General features: G+C 45.2%; 1 protein-coding gene across 12 annotated transcripts in view; it reads right to left on the bottom strand.

Moving 5' to 3' along the window:
• KIF21A (kinesin family member 21A) overlaps window positions 1-20,992 on the bottom strand; it is a 725,937-nt gene that overhangs the window by 166,713 nt on the left and 538,232 nt on the right. For 8 of the 12 annotated variants that reach the window (XM_069229749.1, XM_069229747.1, XM_069229752.1 and 5 more), the window contains 2 exons: window positions 18,412-18,450; window positions 11,536-11,672 (listed from right to left, as the gene is read on the bottom strand). In XM_069229749.1, coding sequence (XP_069085850.1) covers window positions 11,536-11,672; window positions 18,412-18,450 — 176 coding nt within the window. The remainder of the gene's footprint in view (window positions 1-11,535; window positions 11,673-18,411; window positions 18,451-20,992) is intronic. The other 4 variants (XM_069229753.1, XM_069229748.1, XM_069229754.1 and 1 more) reach the window with 1 other exon arrangement.

Consider the following 20,992-nt stretch of genomic DNA (forward strand, 5'->3'; position numbering starts at 1 on the left):
AAATCCTCATCCTCGGAAACTCCCCGTCCGCCTGGGGCGATTCCTGGTGGCCCACGGCCCTGGGCACCTCACCGACCCCCTCAGACCACGCATGCAACCTCGGATTCATCCTGGACCCCCTCCTCACCATGACCAAGTAAGTCAACGCCGTCTCGTCCTCTTGCTTCCTCACACTTCGCATGCTCCAAAAGATCTTCCGCTGGATCCCCGCCGACACCAGAAGAACTGTGACCCACACCCTCGTCACAAGCCGCCTGGACTACGGAAACGCCCTATACACAGGAACCACTGCAAAACTTCAGAAACGTCTTCAGCGCATAAAAAACGCCTCGGCACGCCTCATCCTCGATGTATCCCGCCACAGCCACATCTCCGCCCACCTGAGACACCTGCACTGGCTACTCGTCAACAAAAGGATCACCTTCAGGCTCCTCACCCACGCACACAAAGCCCTCCACAACAAGGGACCCGAATATCTCAACCATCGCCTCACCTTCTACACGCTCACCCGCCAGCCTCGCCCTCGCCGCCGTCCCTCGCATCCGCCAAACCAACGCAGGGGGGAAATCCTTCTCCTACCTGGCGGCCAAGACGTGGAATTCCCTCCCCGCCCACCTCAGGACCACCTTGCCTTCCGGAGGCATCAAGACCTGGCAATCAGCGCCTTGAGACCCTCACGGGTGAGTAGCGCGCTGTATAAATACCGTGATTATTGATTGATCACAGCAGCTCAAACCGGGGAACTCAGCACTGGCAAAAAATGTGGAGTGGCGATCCTTCTCTGCCGATCCTTGCAATTCAAGATACTTAAGACATGGACCGACCTGGAAGGCGATATGTCCTTACCAAACTTAGGATAGGTACACATACAATTTATGTAGGATCCATATATGCTCCTATGGACAACAAACGTCTCTTCTTCCTCTCTCTCAATCGTCTCTTAACAGATAATGGAGCATCACAATATCTCCTGGGCGGTGACTGGAACCTGGCATGAGATGCAGTGCTCGATCGTACAGGCAAGTCTGGCCGTGCGTAACAATGCGGAGAAAGCCCTCTTTGGGGAAATGCACTCGGACCAGGGTTTGGTGGATCACTGGCGTCTCTCCCACTGCATGATCCCGAATACACCTATATCTCACAGGTCCATGGTACACAATCTAGATTAGATTACTTCCTTGTCACTCCCAACCTGGTCCCACCAATAAAGGACTCTCAGATCCTGGCGGTGGCACTATCGGACCACTCTCCGGTGTTATTGGCACTAGACCTGGGCTTAATAACCCCTGGACGCAAACCATGGTGTCTAAACACCTCGCACTATTGTACAAAACAGGGGAAAAACTACTTAGCTCTCATGTTGCTAATTATCAGGCAGACAATAAAGGTTCAGTCCCCTCTCCACAGACCTTATGGGCAGCGGCGAAAGCAACGATAAGGGGACAACTCATGAGGGACGCTGTCACTGCCAACGCTCAGAGACGTTCCTGTCAACGAGCCTTGGAGGACCGAATAGCGTCGCGTACCAGCGAATACACTCCCTCCTCCCTCGCCCGCCGTAGTCTTGAACAGGCCAAAATGGAACTGAATGCCCTATATATCTCCCAGGTGGAATACGCTTTGCAGTGGATAAAAGGGCGCCACTATGTACACAGGGAGAAGGCAGGATGATTAATAGCTGCCCAACTTCGTCAACGAGATGCAGCGCTGGCTATACCAGCTATCCGGGATCTTGATGATACAATCCTTGCTCACCCACAGGACATCGCTAATGTGTTTGATAGATTTTACCAGACCTTATACACTTCTGAAGCGGTAAAGGACCACGAGAAATTATCTGCGTTCTTCAACAAGGCATGAATTCCCAGCCTTACAGAGGAAGGGAGGACACTCCTGGAAGGAGAGATAAGTAAACAGGAGATTGAGCAGGCCACAGCTAAACTCCCCTATCATAAGCCCCCAGGCGATGACGGGTTCCCGGCAGAATTCTACAAATGGACGGGAGCAGAGACGGTAGACTCTCTGTACAATACCTATTGCGGCACGGACCGCACAGGTTAGCTGAACCCTATTTCCAATAGGGTTTCTATAGCAGTCTTACCAAAACCTGGGAAAGACCCTCTTTTATGTGCCAGCTACCACCTCACCTCCCTACTAAATGGGGATCTAAAGATACTGGCAGGTATTCTAGAATCCACCTCAAGAAACTGCTGCCATCCCTTATTCACCATACACAAGTGGGGTTTGTGCCCGGCCGCTCCTCCAGAAACCATCTCCGCACTCTCTCGCATGCTCTATGGACTGCCCGTGATTCTCGGGAGAAGGCACCCACCCTATCCCTTGACGCCGAAAAGGCATCCGATAGGACAGAATGGTGGTATCTCTTTGAAACTTTGAAACGGTTCGGGTTAGGGACTGGATTCATCAACAAGGTCCACTTGTTATATGACGCACCGACAGCGCAAATAAATTGTGGAGGATTCCTTGCTGATGTTTTCCCAGTTAGGAAAGGACCCAGACAGGGTTGCCCATTGTCCCCATTGCTCTTTCTACTAGCTGTGGAACCATTAGCTGCTCTCATCTGCAGCCCTAACCTCATCTCTGGTGTATCCATCCCTGGCAGATGCTCCACTATTTATCTATATGCCAATGACATATTGCTAACGCTCACGGACCTCACCCGCTCGCTGCCGGCACTTTGGTTGATCCTAGTCGAATTTGAAACGCTATCAGGATAAAAAATAAACCAGGACAAAAGCGAAGCGCTTCCTATGTTTCACGTGACAGTCTGCTCGGCAGTACAGGACTTCCTGGTTCAGTGGAAACGGTCCTGTCTTAAGTACCTCTGTATAATTACCAATAAGGGCCTGGAACACATGGTGGCAGACAACCTCAACCTACTACTTACCAACATGAAGAGAGACTTTGACAAATGGTCTTACTTAGGCCTCTCCCTATGGGGAAGGTTGCAGGCAGTCTGCATGGTGACCCTACCACGGTTTGTTTATGCTCTTGGAATGTTACCCTTACACATTCTTTTGCTTCTACATCGAGAGGTGGATAGACGAATATGGGCCTTTGTGTGGGGTTCAATGCGCCCCAGGTTTTACAAGGCTACTCTTAGTGCGCGTGAATGTGGAGGGATGGGCCTACCCTCGATAGAACATTATGCCCTAGCATTACCGCTATCACACCTTGTCTTTCTAGTCCCAGAAGTTCCCGACCCACCGTTGTGGGTCACAGCAGAACGTACGATTTCACACTCCCTACCTGGCCTCAATATGCTCTACAGCGCAGGTGCTACCCTACCCAGATCCACTAACCCCATGCTCTACGCCATGCTAAACTCCTGGAGAAGAGCACATCGTTTGTTAGGAGTGGATCCGCGGATCCATGACCAGGCCCCCATCTGGGATAATACGGGCCCGCTAATGTGGGGAAAACGATTAACTGGGAGACTTGGCGGTGCAAAGACCTCCTACATATTAATCAACTTATGGCCAATGGGAATCTGAAACTGTTTACAACCCAGCGGGAAGAATTTGCACTACCCGCACATCACGTGTGGCGATTTATTCAGCTCCAACACTGTCTCCACCCCGCATGGGAACGTGCCCGTGGGTGCTACACCGCTCTCCAGTACTTCACTACCTTGAAGCCTGGGGCTCATTTTGAGGAGTAGTATCGGGCTTACATAACATGTTAACCCGTCATCTATTCTCCTTGCCCCTACTAGAAAGGCTCAAAACCAAGTGGCAGGGAATAGTTACAATGAGACTGTGAGCTAGATGATTGGGTTGACATACTAGAGGCAAGACAGCGAGGCGCTCGTGAAGCTTGCCTGAAGTTCTGTCTCTTCAAAACGTTGCCCGAATGGTACTGGACGCCCCAGAAATTTAGAGCCACGGGGCTCTTACCCCATGTAACTTGTTGGCGCTGCCCCCACCCCAGGTGCGACCTGATACATATACTCACTGACTCCCCAACAATCCAACCTTACTGGGAGGCAGTGGGGACCACATTAAAGGATGTTCTGCCATTACCACAATCTTTTACCCGCCCCTCCTCCTTTTACATGACACAGGTGAGCCCCAAAGTCTTTCCCGCCCGCAATCACAACTCCTGAACACTGCGCTAGCAACAGCCAAACTATGCATCCTTAGACAATGGCGCCCTACAATACCCCCCTCCCATGAGGAATGGCTGGCAGCCATGTACCAAGCTGCCTTCCACAAGAGACTTATCTACAAGACAAGGCAGAGGTATTCCTCCAGACCTGGGCCCCCTTGCCGAACGCCCCGGATGGTGAGGTGTCCATGTGACCCTCTGCCTGGGGGTTTCGCTACAACCTCCAACTCAGAAAGTGCTGGTTCCCCTGCCCGCCTCACTCCCTTTACCCTTTCCCCTAACCCTGAAACCACTCCCTATCTCCCCCCCTCCTGCCTTCACACTGTCCTGACACCCAGATCATTCCGCTCATTCCCCTACCCTTTCATTCCATTCCATTCCCTTTCCTCCCCCCAGACAATTGTCCCACACAAACCCCCCCCCCCCCACCAGGTCGGTGCTGGTGTTAATGTTATTTGTGGCATCTGTCTTATTGTTATGGTTGGTCTTGCTATACTGGTTATCATCAACCTCTTTCACACTCTTACGGATACATCTCTTGACCCCCCTTCTTAGGTACCCCTTTACTTTTCCCTTCTTCCACCCCACCGTTTTCTCACATGCTACCTTCTCTCTCTTCCTATCAATGTCTTCAAGTCGTTTTAGACTACTCAGTTGAACCTTACCCATTACTGCTTCTCTTCCGTCCAGTTCCCACACTAACGATGCCCATTCACCCATATTCACGCCCTCCATAAGGCCCGTCTCACACCATGCAGCGAGGACTGGAGTCCCACCATTGACTGGGCCCTACACCTAACCTTTCCTCAACCTTTTCTGCCATACTACCGCAGGTCTCAGTACGTAGATAAGGGAGCGGACGTAGTTTTTATACCGCTACATCAATAGGCTCCCTCCTCCCCGAGACTCTTCTTACAATTATCTGTTAGGGATGTGGTTGGGTCTACAAATACCTACTTTCAGATGGTCCTTGCCGTCACACCTGATACCATGATTGTAACTATTGTATGATACTATTATCATGTGTACCCTATATCTGGGCTAGATTCTTATGATACATGGCGAAAAAGTTTAATTAAAGTCTAATAAAGTCTATTTAATTGAACAAAAGAGGTTTTTTGTATAGTAGAAATGCTGAGCTCACATATCGGAAGGTGCACTTATGTGAGAATGAAGAAAAAGGTGACTATAAACTAACATATTTGCCTAGGATCACACAATTCGAAACCCTGTTTACAGATCAAGTACATTACAGTTAGGTTGAGTAGATTATTCAAGTTATTCGACCTGCAGGTCTAATAAAATTCTTATGATTTTACAAGGCCTGCCAAACAATAACCCAATATCTTATTGTTGTTCAGTGGTGGTACCAGTACTTGTGTTTGTGCAGTACCACAAAGTGATTTGTGTAACACTAAAATCCCTAAAAGTAATCTGACATCAACTTAGATTTTTTTCAGAATTTTTCTTAATTTTTGATTTGACTTATTTTTTTTAAAATCTTTTAAAACTTTTCCCACATTTAAGTCTTGCCTCACATCCTTTTTGCAACAATGGAGATGGGGCTGATCAATGCTGACAAACTCAGCAAGGCAGAGTTGCAGAGGCGTTGACGGGAGGGGACTGGATTTGGGGGGTAGGGGGGAAGGAAGGTATGGAGAGGCTAACCTCAGAGCCTCTGCATAAGTCAGGATGCAGACCACCCCAGAGGCCCAGAAAGAGGATGGCCTTGAGAAGAAAGTGGACTCCGAAGTAGAGGAGAGAAGGGGATGAAGGCCTGGTAACAGGTCGTGAGCTACAGTCCCCTGAGGAGGAGGACACCTTGCTTACAGAAGCAGAGACACCTGCCAGGGGAAGGAGCAATGTGTCTTCCTGTCCTTTGAGGAACTGGAGGGCAGGAAGGCTGAGAGGGTGATCAAGCTGTCTGGAAAAAGATGCTACAATGCAGAGGGATACCCTGCTCACATTAGAGGTGGGTTTTGGATGAAGTATGCTCCTGTGAAAGCCATTCCTTTCACCAAATTCGGGATCACCCCAGAAACGTCCTGCACGAGGTTAGGGACAGGCAAAAGCTTTCAAACCAGTCTTGGGTGGATTTCATTGACTTTTCCCAGGTCAGAGAGTGGTTGGGTAAGGGGCAGTAAAGTGGGTAGTCTTAATGGGATGTGTGACCTAATTCTGAGAGAGCACATGCTCAGTACTTGTTTCACAGAGTTGCACCAACACCTAACTGACAGCAAGTTTACTTCCCCTAGGGAGCTTGCCTCTAGGTCAGCACCAGTGTGCCCCAAAACGTATCTAGTGGGGGATCCCCCAAAGAGAAGAAAGCATCATAAACAGTAGAAAAATGGTAAAGATGAAATAAAAAAAGAAGTTCTCTAAAGGCCCCAAAAGCAGTTACCAGAGGAAGGATAACCTGACCACAAGAAAAGTGGTTTCCCTGAAAAGAAGCCAGGGAAATTCAACCTCAAATGTTATGAGCGCTATACATATGGGAGCATTGAGGAGGATGCCAAATGCCCCAAGATGGCGTAGAACCCCTCTGCCCCTTACCGGTGGCCAGACACCATAGTTGGCTTGTGTATTGCTTCAGAAAGAGGTTGTCCTAGTTAGCATGGGGGGAGTAGAGATGTTACCATCGTGTCCTTGGGTGGCAAGGAGGTAGTGCCAAAAGCCTGCTGGCTTCCCAATACTTCCAAGTATCAGCAGTGGGTCACCATCAATAGGCAGTGGGTGTGGGTTCTGAGGGACATAGGTATCAGCATGGCCACTGTCAGGTGTCATCTGCTGTCCTCTGAGCAGATAACCCCCTATAAATTCCACCAGTTTGTGGTACCAGCCAATCGCGAGAGTCATTACCCTGTGACTCTGATTCCCTTTGTGCGAGGGGGGGGGGTGAGGGGGGTCTCAGGCATCCTGAGAGTCTTGCCATGCCTATAGATTTGTCTGCTGAGAAATGCTTGGATCACACTCTCTTGAAAGAGGTGGTGCTTTGGTCCCACCTGGACCAAAGCCAGAGTGTGTGTGGTGACCACAAGGTCCATGGCATGCCAGGAGGGTAGTCGAGGATGCCTGGAAAAATGGCTCAGGCAGCTGTTAGAAGAGAAAAGGTAAGGACTGTGGGAAACCTGTCCCTTACACTCCCACTGTCTGGGAGGAGTCTGAGCCTGAGGGTGATAAGGGTGGACACTGCTGCTCTGGGAGACCTGCCTGAGATGGTAGGTTGGCAAGGTGAGGAAGGGCCATCAAGGGAAAAGTTCTGCAAAGCTAAAAAGACTGCCCTACTACTGAGAGCCTAAGGTGTCAAGCTGAGGCCCCGGCAGCTGGTGACACCTCTGGAGATCACCTGCTATATTAGAAGAGTGACGCCTAGTTTGGGTGCATTGGGCAAGCTATGTGCTGGTGGACCCACAGTGCTATAGAGCCTTCCCACTGGGTCTGGCTCATGATGTACCCCTGGCAGGTCATGTGCAGCAAGACAAAACCTTTGCCACCTTGCCAGGCGTGTTACCCATGTTTACTGGCCGTGGATGAGAGTGACCTTAGATGCATTCTACAGCTCATGTCCTACCTGTAAGGAAACTGGAAGGTCAGAAGAAAGCTAAAGGCTCCCTCTAGTTATCTAACCTTTCGCTGGCACCCTCTTTGAAAGGGAGGGCATCAACACAATTGTGTCCCTAGGTCCCAAGAATGCCTCAGGCAACAGGCTCACCCTAGTCTTGGTGCACCATGCCACTAGATACGCGGAGGCCATATTTCCGAGAGCTGTGACTGCATCTGCAGTGGCCAGGACCCTGATGGGGATTTTTACCTGGATGGGGATCCCCAAGAAAGTAGTTTTTGACAGGGGCACAAACTTCATATCAGCATACATGAAATCAATGTGGAATTAGTGTGGACTGACCTACAGGTTCTCTACACTCTATCAAAGGCTTAACAAGACCATCACATGCATGAGTTTGGGCCTTTCAGAGCCCCTAAGCAGAGGTGGGACATCCTCTTACCATGCCTTCTCTTTGCCTACAGGGAGGTGCCCCAGAAAGGTGTTTGGTTCAGTCCCTTTGAGATACTGTACAGCCACCTTGTTAGAGGCCCTCTCAGTTTTGTAGCGGGGGAGTGGGAGTATATTTCCAAGAAGCCCTGCCAGGATGTAGTCAGCTACATGTTTGCTCCTGAGATTCAGATAAAACACTTCTAGTTGAAGGCTACTGAGAATCTGGAAGTCAGCCAGGAAGTAATGCAGCTCTAGCATGCCAGATGGGCACTCTGATAGAATTTCAGCCTCTCCAGAAAGTGTGGGGGTATAGCAAGTGGAGCCCAAGCCCCTACAAGACTGCTCGTCTAGGTCTTATGATGTTAAGAGAGAAAGGGGGAGGCCACCTACCTGATGGACCTCAAGAATCCCTTAAGGGTCCTCCATGTTAGTTGCCTCAAGCCACACTATGAAATGTCAGCGGTCACTATGCTTCTAGTGATGGATGATGAGGTGGAAGAGGAGAATGAACCTCTTCCCAAGCTTCTATCTTCTAAGGAGCAGGATGGGTAAGAGGAAGGTGTCAACCTCTTCTCTACTCGGACCCCAGAACAGCAGAGGGACTACTGCCACTTGCTGGTGCAGTTTGCCTCTTTATTCTCACCGACACATGGGCCGACCCATCAGGGTAGCATGCTTAGGAAAAATAACATTTATAGATTGTATGACAAGGTGAGAGCTAGTATCTAGAAGGAAGTGCCCAAGATGCTTGAGTTGATGTGATTAAGCACTTCAATAGCTCTTGGTCAATCCCAGTGAGAACGGTATCCAAATCTGCTCCACTCAGCACTTCTTCAGAACTTAAGTTCTGTGAGGACTATAGGGGACTAAATTCAGTTACAAAAGAAATTATGCTCAACCCCATCCCCCAAGCTGATGAGCTCATAGGTAGTTTGGGAGCTGCCAATTTTCTTTGTACTTCTGATCTGACTTCTGAACATTAGCAGACTGCTCTAAGCAAGGGGAGCTAAGGAGGAGTCTGAATTCTGTACCCCACAAGGCCTTCTCCAATTCAGAGTGATGCCCTCTAGGTTCATTAAAGCTCCTTCCACCTTCCAGAGGTTGGTTAACAAGGTCCTGGCTGGGATTTAGGCTTTCAGTGTCATGCACCTGGATGACATTGCGGTCTTAAGTCCAGCTGGGAAGACCACCAGGTTGTCTACAAAGTATGCACAATGTGTAGCTGTCACCCATTCCAGACGTGGATTCTGATCCGGAATTCCCACTTAAAAGGGCATAAGGGAATTCTCAATGCTAACCTATGAGCGGAGCAAGCCTAACAGTAGTGAAAAATGAAACAGGGTATTGTCATTACTAGGACATGCAACACATAAAAGGACATGTCCTACCTTTTACTTACACAGCACCTTGCCCACAGGGCTACCTAAGGCCTACCTTAGGGGTGACTTAGGTGTGATAAAAGGGGAGTTTAAGGCTTGGCAAGTAGTTTTAAATCCCAAGCCAAGGTGCCCGTAAACTGCGCAGACAGGCACTGCAGTGGCAGGCCTGAGACAGGTCTGAAAGGCTACTTATTTGGATGACACAATCAGTGCTGCAGGCCCACTCGTAGCATTTAATTTACATGCCTGGATATATGATATACCACTTTACAAGGGACTTACTAGTAAATCAAATATGTCAAGCAGGTGTAAACCAGGTGTAGAGCAGAGAGCACATGCACTTTAGCACTGATTAGTAGTGGTAAAGTGGCCACTGTTCTAAAGCCAACAAAAGAAGTCAGAAGAATAGGAGGAGGAATGCAAAAAGTTTCAGGTAACTGCAAAAAGGGCCAGGTCCAACACTGAGACTTATAAACTTTTCACAAAAAAATGCCAGAAGAATAGACACCTACCCGCCAGTCAATCGGCCCAATGTGCATTGTTGGTCAGCCTGACTTCGCGGTAGCTCCCACTATGTTTTTCTCAAAGCAGCAAATCCTGTTCAGCAGGACCTCTCAGCAACAGATCTGGCCTCATGGTGGCTCATTCTTCGACCACAGCTTGCAGCTTCATCCCACTGGTCGTTTTCAACTTCAGAAAAGTTGTCTACGTCCAAAGGTAAAAATCTTCAGCGGCTCACCGGCAACTGGTTCCCCATCGACAAAGAATCTCCTCGACCTGAGAATCCAGCTTCTCCTGCCCAGAGATTTTTCTTGCCATTGTCAATGGCTTCAATGATACTTCATCCAGCGCTCCATGGAAACAACTCCTCAGCCACAGCTTACTGTCCTGCCTAGCAGAACTCTAACTTCACCTTGATGTTTGATAAAAATTTCTTCTAAGTCTGAAGGTAAACTGAGACCAGGTCCAAACCACTTCATGTACCCAAACCACACTCCTTTGTGGTCTGACTTCACTTTTTACTTTTGCCCTGGTCTCTTGCAACCAGATACCCATGGTTGTCAGTTTTACCTTTTAAACACTGTTTCACTAAAAACATTAAAAGTTCCTTACTCCGGTTCTACTGATTGGATTTAATTTGTTTTGGTGTCATTTTATTGTTTACATGTTTTCTATTTTCCGTGTGTTGTCTTTTCAGTTTATAACTATTTGTGTGTTGCATAAATTCTTTACACAGTGCCTCCAAGTTTAGTTAGACTTCTTTTGCGTCAGGCTTCCAGGGGGTTATTCACAGGTTAATTTAGTGACTTTTGTAGTTCACTCGGACAAGGACTGTGATTGTTGCCTGAATGGGGCTTCCACCCCTCCAACCCCCCAAATCAATAACCATATGTCTTATAATAGAGCACTATAACAAACATATAACGTTAACACATCATCACCGCTGAGCTCATTAGGATTGCTTCCTTTCACAAAGGTAACAAACCTTAAGCACTGGAAACTTCTCTGGAGACTGGAACTCAAAGCCTTCCAATCCCATTGGTTGGAATTGTGATCGTTTGATGAAATAAACAAAATTAAAATAAGTGTTTAATACCACTGCTATTTCACCTAGCTAATAAGGATTCCCTACCTGGCAAGTGAAATAACTCAATGTCTGTGAATCTATGAAAAGTCCAATGCCTGAAACATAACCATAGAGTTTGTGCAAAAACGTGTGGTTTCACTAGAACTGGCCTACATAATGAAGAGGCACGCAGTTGGAGGCATATCTCAATACATCGTTGCTTTAGATCAATCATGTCGCCACAACATAGTGCAGTAATCAGAAGGTTCTACTGACTAGATGCTTAGAATAATTCATTAGGTGAGTTGTACTTGGAAAGGTTAGACTTTGGAAACATGGAACCAAAACCCACTACTTACTTTAAAGAATTGATAAAGTATTTTAAGTGAATTTCCCCAAGAGCACCATCATATGGAAGCAAATATTTATTTGGCTTTAAACATCTTTAATGCGAAAGAAAAACTGACCTTTTGATCCTGTGAAGAGAAGATCATCTGTTGCATCCACGCAAAGCACGGCCTTGCTGTGCCCTTCGGCAATATGAATGCACTGAAGGCCAGACATCTTGTTACATTTTGAAGATGAAAATGGGGTGATTATACCTCTGGGAAAGGAAAGCAGAGAACGTTAAAATGATGCACTTTAAGTCTCCAATGTTCAGATTGAAATCATTTCTTAAAAGAATTATGTGATGGATCAAAAGCAAAATATAATTTGACAAGATCGGTTCTGTAATGTTTTCCACTGAGGTTTAATTTTCTGCTATACAAATCATTCACTGCTGAAGGGAAGCTTGTAGAAATCAAGAGCATTATTCCAACCAATTAAACATTTTTATTCAAAGCAACAATAATGAATCTTCATTAACGACGCCTAAAGCAAAAGGTGGTTGGTCTATGTAGTTTGAAACTAAGAAAAAAATAATTTTTATATTATTTGGTTTATTCATCTTGCACAAACCTGACCCAGAATGACGGAAGTGCACTTCACATGAAGACACATAAGTGACCCAATTTTCTCTAAAAACGTTACCACTGGATTGGATTTTTAACAACTATTCAACATAGTGGTTTAATTATTTTTTTGATTCTCCCATTCCAGAGATACTCTATTAGTATTTTAATATGTACTGCAGTTTTCCACGTAGGACATTTAGGCCTGCCGGAGTGAAAATAGCTTTTAAGTCCCTGTCACTGAAGAAAGGTTATTTTAACAGGATATACTACAGGTTTAAACCGCAGCCGTCAGGTTACCAGGATAGGCCTGAAGCCATATTTTCTTTTGTCACATTAGTCGATGGTACAATAAGTTCTGAAGTCCATTCATGGGTGATGTTTATCTTTTTATACCAAGAGTGAATTCCCACATCATATACTATAGAAAAGTTAAGGCTGTGAATTAGAAGTTAGCCAATTGGATCAGACTTTGAAGGGCAGAGCACCTGTACTGAGATCTGGGTAGCAGTGTCCCGGTGCCAGAATAAAATAAACAAACAAAAAACAATTAGAATCAGTCCAAAAAGAATTGGCGACCTCAAAATATTTTTTGCTGCACGCTACACCAACTTTTGCCATTCAGAGAACCCTTTCCAACTCACAAAAATGGGTTTACTGAATTATTCTGAAGAAGGGCCTGAAAAGAGAGTCCCATCCTAACTGCAAATCATTATGAAATGTATCAATGGTTTGGGACTGCAAATGTGGCTGCTATCCACTCCAAGGTTACTGCCTCCTCAAACAACAAGATAACCTGTTTGAAAAGGGGAAGCTTCCCCTCTGGAAACTGTTGAACAACTTCCCCACTGAAAATGATGTCAGGTTGGCTCAGGAGGCACAGGCAGTGCGTTCCAGGAGATCACTGCTTTCTCTCCAATGTCTCCCGAACAAGGAAACATTTATTTTTAAAAGAAGCACCGGTTCTTTTAAGGAACATTGTGGCTGCTACAAAAAAAAAAATATATATTTCCAAGCTGCCTCCCTCCATGTGTTTGTAGCCAATCACATGCGTTTTCAAGTAGAGACCTGCCTAATCAAAGTTAATTAGACAGGTAACTGCGGTCATCTACGACTGGAGTTTTTGTGGTGCAACCTAATAATACACAGCTCACATCACAAAAAGTTGGAGTACAATATACTACCTTTATTTGTGAACCGAGTGCACATACGCCACATGGTGTTCGGAAGAATGTATAGAATCTTTCTGAGAGACAACCTCAAGAACCACTTATCCAGGCAAGGGAATGAATACATGCACTTCCTACCATCCTTAAATGTATCGCTACAGCCCTTTCAACAGACTGACACCAAACCAAAACAGGACTTTGAATAAGAGTTTCTGGCGTTCATAAAAAAACACATAAGTGCATTATATGTACTAAATTAAAGTGGGCATGACAATAGGCATTGCAGATGTCCAGGGGCCACCTTTTCTACTGCATTGTAATAGATAACAAAGTAACTCCCTTCAGCATTTTACTTCTCCAGTATAAAGAAGGTGAGCAGTTAAGGCTTGATTGTAACATTTAACCCTTCCTACGATAACTCAAACGGAATAGGTGTTAGAATCTCTCATACTACATGACACAGTAAAAATAAGTACATAACAGAACCAGTAGGCTCTAGATCAGAGGGAGTATCTTCAATATTCATTTGTTTACGTATGATTTTTCAACAAAAAACAAAATCCCTCCACAATCGGTTGAAGTGTCACACGTAAATACATCCAGCCACAGAGCTGTGACAAAAGTTACTCCTCCTGTCATTTCTGTTATGTTGTTTATTCAAAACGTAGGGCGGTAATACCAGGGAAGGCTTTTTAAAATTCCCACTCCTTTCTACATTTTTGTGTTAACAATACAAAATAACATTTAAAATAACAATGTCTAGTGAAAATTAGACAGAGCTTACCTCTTCTCTGGTCAAAATAAGGCACTAAAACCTCTATATGGGGCAAAGGCACTACATTTTATATAACGCTGGGGCTTAAAATTTGGGCTCATGTCCAATTTTAACCATACAGAGACACTGTTTGTGTTCTCATCTGGTGGGAACTGTAAAAGTAGGCCATTCATGTAACTTCAGACCACTTGTCGCTTTCTGCAGTGCAAGATCCTGCTCTAATATACTCAAGTGGATGCATGCTGGTGTCTGACCAGACCAAACAAGCACAATAACCCACGGTTTCAAGTGCATTATCCACAAAGTTCTCTCTCAGATCGAGAGAAGCCTTGGCAGACTGCACCCAGCACACTGCGATCAAGACATAGGGAGGGCATGCACTCCAAGTGAGGCCAGTGTACAAGATGTTTCTTTGTCCACATTGAACAATCCTGAAGTACAAGTTACTTACCTTCGGTAACAACATATCTGGTAGAAACATATTCTAGAAGCAGATTCCTTACCTTAGAATGTCCCCCAGGCGTCGGACTAGATCTGGAGATTTTTCTTCAAACAGTACCCATGCGCATTGTTGGGTGGCGTCAGTTGACTCTGCGATGATGTCAGGAGTAGTACATAGACACCACCTCAGCACAGTGACGTCAGTTTCTTTTCACAAGTTTCCACGCCAAAGCTGCCAAGAACACTGAAATTGATGCGCCAGAGCTAAGGCACTGAATGGGGAGCCCTGTCCCTAGAAATAAGTTCACAAACGGGGAGGATGGGTAGGTCGGTAAGGAATCTGCAATTAGAATATACCTCTACCAGAGATATTGTTACCAAAGCTAACTACCTTTCACATCTTGCACATCTAGTTGCAGATTCCTTACCTTCGAACAGATATCCAAGCAATGTTATCCTTGGAGGTGGGCTGTGAACCAAGATCATATTAGAAAGTCCTGCAGGACCGAACAACCAAGGTAGCCGTCCTACAGGATCAGACTGTCCAGGCGGTAATGTTTAGTAAACGTGTGTAGGGATGCCCATGTTGCTGCCTGGCAGATATCCAGAAGAGGAACTCGGCGTGCTACCGCTGTGGAAGCAGCAGTTGCTCTGGTGGAATAAGCGTGCAAGCCTTCAGGGAATTGCTTTTTTGCCTAAGCGCTGCACATCTTGATGCAAAGAAGGACCCATCGCGAGATGATACGTTTTTGCACCGCCTTCCCTTTCTTTGCACCCACAGATGCAATGAAGTTGATCATCTACCTGGAAATCTTTAGTATAATTGAGATGAAACGCCAATGCTCTTTTTGGATCCAGGCGGTGGAGTCTCTTCTCCTCATGAAAAGGATGTGGCGGTGCGTAAAAAGTAGGTAAAGTGATGGACTGGCCTATATGAAAAGGTGTAACGACTTTAGGAAGAAACAAGGCCCTAGAGCGTAACACCACTTTGTCAGAGTGCACAGACCAAAATGGGGGCTTAGAAGATAGAGCCTGAAACTCTACAAGCAGTGATGGCAACAAGAAAAACAGTTTTGAAAGTTAGGAGCCGTAAGGGACAATTGTGCAACGGCTCAAAGGCAGCACACATTAAGTAAGGACAAGATTGAGGTCCCACTGAGGCATGATAAATGGAGTGGGAGGGAATTCGCCAGAGGTTGAGGATGCCTGGATAACAGGGCTCTCAGGTGTGGGGTGTTGGGACAGGAATTTAGGGTCATTCAGGGTGGGCCGATGCTGGCGTGCGAATGTCCTGTTCGCAGGTGCCCCTGTGTTGGGTCTGCACCAAGTATCCAAAAGGACATCAGTGAGGGCTTCATTGAATGGAAGAAGAGGCTCAGAGATGGAAGCCCCTTGTTGAAGCACCTCCGTCAGGAGATCAGACCTGACCTGAACAGTAGCCAGCTCAAGTCTGAGGACCTCAGCCGCCCTTCTGACCACCCTCTGCCGTTGCCACGGTAGGAGGAGACAGCATGCCAGAGTCTGGAGAAGGATCCAGACCACTGACCTTGTCCAACTCCTGTGCCCAGTCCATGTTAGGATCATCCTGGTATTCATAAGGCTCCAGGGATCCCTCCAATCCTTCCCCGTATTCATACCCATAGGAATAAGGGTCAGAATCCGGCCTGGGGTAAATAGACCCCATCGAAGGAGGCGGCGGTCGACGCCATTCCGACTAGGAGTTGTCGGGGATCAGGACTGGGTTGACGTCGATAGTGGGCACTACTGATGTTGAGAGCGTCGACAGTCAACCCGGTGCCGGGGAAGGTGTTGCTGGTAAGACCAGCATCGGTATGGGAGCAGATCTCGAGGGCACCTCGGTGGCAGGAGCAGATCCCAAAGGCCCTCCAACTAAACCCCTGGGCCCGAAGACGTCGTAGCAGTGTTGGACTGCCCAAAAATGAGGTGTACAGATTCATAGAATTCTTTCAATTGGGAAGGGATCTCTCTAGCTCCCGGAAACTCTGGGCGGCGTGGAGCGGACCCAAAAGTATGCTCCGAGGACAGACCTAGAGCATCGACACTCCTCCTGTGTCGCATCAGCCGAGCGAGGGATGAAGTAGAAGGATAACAAGATTTCTTCAAGTTCTTCTTACCTTAACCTGAAGACTTAGAGGATGACAAATGGTGATGGCTCCGCGAACGGTCTAGAGACCTTCCTCTCAAGTGAGACCGAGATCGATGCAGAGTCGCACGCTGGGCCACTATAGGCTTGAGGGACCGCTCCCTCAAGGCCTACGGGTGCATTGCCCGGTACTCGGAGCACAACTTTGGGTCATGGCACCACAATCAGACCCGATGCGGATCCGTCACTAACATCATGTGGTGACAGTCATCGCAAGGTTTGATGCCGGTCTTCAGGGACATCACAACACACCAAAACTTCACCAAAAATAAGACAAAAAGATCAAAGCAGTCATAAAATGACTAGGGTAGCTCTCTGCGATCAGTGGGTGGCATGGAAAGGAAAGAACTGACGTCACTGCACTGAGGCGGCGTCTATGTACTACTCCCGACGTAATCACGGCGACGACGACACCAATGACGCCAGTGGAGTTGACTGATGCCACCTAACGACATATTCCCTGTTTTTATATCTCTGTGAAATGAAGTTCCACTTCTCTTAGTGCACAGCTGTCTTGGGGGAGGTTTCAGCAATGCTGCCCTGTAACAAGGAGAGTCCCAATACAGTCTGGAAGGTGAAAATGTCGACAAGAACTTCAAGAGGACTCCTATGCACTCACAGCATGATAAGAATCTAATCAAAGATGGCTCCTAATGCGGGATCACTGAAGGATGAACGAGCAGAGTAAGCTCAAAAGAATACAAATTCTTTCCTTTGCAGGAGTCCACTAAAGATTAATATTTCCATGATCTTAGGTTGTGGGAATAAAGGAAAAAACATGTAAATCTTTGGAAGCTCCCAGGCTGGACAGAGCCCGATTACTGAGATTACAAAATATTTGCTAGATGGGAGCTAGAATATAATCTCCAATTATATCAGTATACCCTAATTTAAGACCCAACCTCTAGTCCCAATATCATTCCACTCATAGAATCCTCGGATCCAATACTCAGCAACATTACAATGCATACATCTAAACTAATGCTGATAAAAATTAAGACTGCTACAACTTCCCTTGAGTTGCACCTTTTGGACATTCAGAAATATATATTGAAGCATCTACTAATATGTGTTAGCTCAAACAGCACTAGACAATCGCATACAAATGTGTAAGAAAGAACAATCATCAGTGGAACCAGTTGTAGGTAGTTAGTATTACAGCGGACATAGATTCTCCCATCAAGAAGCATCAAAATGTCTAACCTATTATATTTATGCTCCCAATTTTCTAAAGTCATGTGGATGAGGGGTACTCAAGCACTGAATTCACACATACAGTGCACTTTGCATCCAGGCTATGTGGCACCATAGTATCGAGAGTGATGCTGGTGTGTTCCCCAACGTAAAAGGAGGACCATGATTTGATGGCTGTATTAATGTTCTCAAATTTCACAGAATTTGAAAAAGAATTCATAAAATATTCCAGATTTTTAAACGTTATATATCTATATGTGCTACAGAAACTCTTAGTAAAAAATGTCATACATTTATTTTTTAAATACTTCGTTAACTTCTTTAGATGTGCATGCATTTTACTCTAAAGCATTGTACGGGCATAAAATAAATATTTCCCATCCAAGACATACTTCCCACACCAAAAAATTGAAAGCCACAAAAATAAAGGTTGAATGCAACAATAAAAGCATACAACAGCATGTAACATTAACCACTAATGCCATTACTGTTTAGCATGCTTAAGTACAAACAAACTACAAACTATCAGTTAGGATAGCTGAGCATAGGTCTACTTCTGTAAGATAAAAATTCTACGACAACAAGCAAAATGTTAAACCCATAAAAAAAAAAAAAAGTAAAGGCGGATATAGAGAAAGGTAAAGTACCTGTGTACCTCCGATAAGGAGGAATCACTTTCGTCAGACCTAAAGCAAACAGTGGAGATGTTGTGAAAGAGAAAAGACAGGTATCAGAAGGGTAAAGGATCAGAGTAAGAAGAAAAATGTAAGAATGCTTAAAGTTAGAAACATAGTAGAGGTCATAGTACAATCTAATTATCCAGGCTAAATTCACTAACTTCTGCTATGTCAACCCTTAATTAAAAGCATGATGATTAACAGATGCTATATATGTCTTATTGAAACTGGTGCACATTAGTGACAAACCTAAAGATATTAACTGAGAGTAAGCCACTTTATATACTAGATGGCAGGGTAAAGAACAAAAGGCTTAATTAAGTGAGACAAGGGAAATTCACAAACGCCATGAAAATAAATCCATTATGACTGAGTTAAGACAATAACTAAGGAGACAAAGCATGGCTTAAAATTAGAGCAACACAAAAAGATGATGGACGGAGTGCTGAAACTTTTCAAACATTCACCTCCAGTCACAGATCTGGGTTTAACACATCGTTCTTTTGCTCACCATGCCATCCCGGTTTGGACCCAGCCATATGCAAATCAGTCTTGACCCTGTTCCCTAAGGGAACATCCCAGGCCATGTCTTCAATGGACCAGAAACAAGCATCCTGGGACCGGTTTCAGGGTATCACCCCTCACCAACCAGGCTAGCTTGATTCCAGCGGCACAGTGAGCAAGTGGCCAGGGTATGGCCAGACGTGGGTCCCTTGCTCACTATGTCACTGGATTCAAGCTAGCCTGGCTGATAAGGGATGATACCCCAAAACTGGTCCCAGAACGCTTGTTTCCAGTTCAGGGAGAACCTGGCCTGGCAGTTCGGACTGGATTCAACCCAGCTCTGTGACTGGGAGAGTGCATGAAAGGTTTCATCACGCCATCCATCATCCTTTTGTGTTCAAATTAAACACCCAATCGATAATTTGGCTTGTAATGTTTGTTAGTATGATACAAATGAGTATGAAAACGTTTGAAAATAATATTTTAACAGACTATAATGATAGAAGACAAAAACACAACAGCATCAATTCAACATGAAAGTTAACATGTACACAATACAAAACAGGAAAATATATTTACTTAGAGGCAATGGAAAACGTAGATACAGACAATTTTCTTGTATAATAATTCTAATTGAAAAACAAATACCATCAATCTTTGAATAAACCAAGCAGAGAAAAAGGGAAACTGCATTTTCCCCATGAAGGGATATTTACATCAGACTTTCGTTTCTTGAAATGAAGTTCTTAGAGGGTCATATTACCAGAAACTTAATTTTGCAGAGAAAAAACGCAAACTTTTTGGGAAATAACAAAATTAATTACAATATTGTTTTAGCAACACCGAATTTTAAAAACACCATAATAGTTTTGACATATAAAGCAACAATTCCAAACAAGGTAAACATTTTATATAGTTTGCAAGGTTTGATAGCGAAATAAAAATTTGTCCAGGATATTTTAAAAAAACATTAAGAAGCTCTAGACTCTAGCATTTACACCGCGGTATTTCATATCTCGCTAATTGTTTTTCTCTTATTTTACAGCAAAAACACAAATCTCTAAATTGTGCCTGGGTTTGATTCCTTAGAGCTGGGCTCCTCCAATAAGAAACGTTTTATGAGCAGGGAAGAAGGGAAGACTCTTCTGAAATTATGATGGAGCAGAGCAGGCTGAACCAGAAGGGGACAAAACGTCAAAGATTAGTGTGCGCGGGACTTGTGTGAGGTGTTTGGACACTAGCCTCCCACAGTTGTTGGATGATATGAGTGGCCTGAAGGGGCATAATAATATTTGCATAGGTAGGATGGATGTGGCTGTTAAGTAACTGAAGAGGCGACTGGGGATCTGAATACTATTCTGACTCAAACTGAGTGGTAGCTAGTTCAGTATTTATTTAGGGGGGCTTTTCTTTTCGGATGTCAATAATTCTGAGACTGAATCCCTGACCTTGTGAAATCTAGCGAGTTAACATTTATAAATGTACAAAAGATTTCTCGTGTTCACCATTGAGTTATTTAGGTCATAATCATCAAATGCATGGGATCACAAAAGAATTTATGACAGAATTCCTGGACATGCTTTTATGAATTGAACACTTGTTTATTGAGTTGACCGAGGAGCTAATGCTGCTGCTATTTCGTCCCGTACCTACAAAGGGGTCAGAAGGGTTGAAGAATGCGTGCAGAGAAGGACGAAGTTAAAAATGACTGGAATTTTAGAACCAATGTGTCAAATCACTCCTCATTTACTCCTGCAGGCTTTTCATGCTGTTGGAAACACTACTAAAGAGCACCCAAATATTGCTTATGAAAATAAGGATGTCAAAGTACAAATTAACGGCCATGTTAAAGAGCAGAGATGCATCATGAGGCAAGTTCAGAGAAATTTGGGATATTGTCCAATATGACAAATCCTACTTTTACTATATTTTAAGTCATTGAGAACTCATTTCAGACATCGCAGAAGAATGCTGAAAGCACAAGATGTTGCTCAAAGCTATAATGAGACGTATTTGTGATACTGTCCACAGAGGAAGATAGACCCAG

This window comes from Pleurodeles waltl, chromosome 4_1, assembly GCF_031143425.1.
Source record: "Pleurodeles waltl isolate 20211129_DDA chromosome 4_1, aPleWal1.hap1.20221129, whole genome shotgun sequence".
Taxonomy (NCBI): Eukaryota; Metazoa; Chordata; class Amphibia; order Caudata; family Salamandridae; genus Pleurodeles; species Pleurodeles waltl.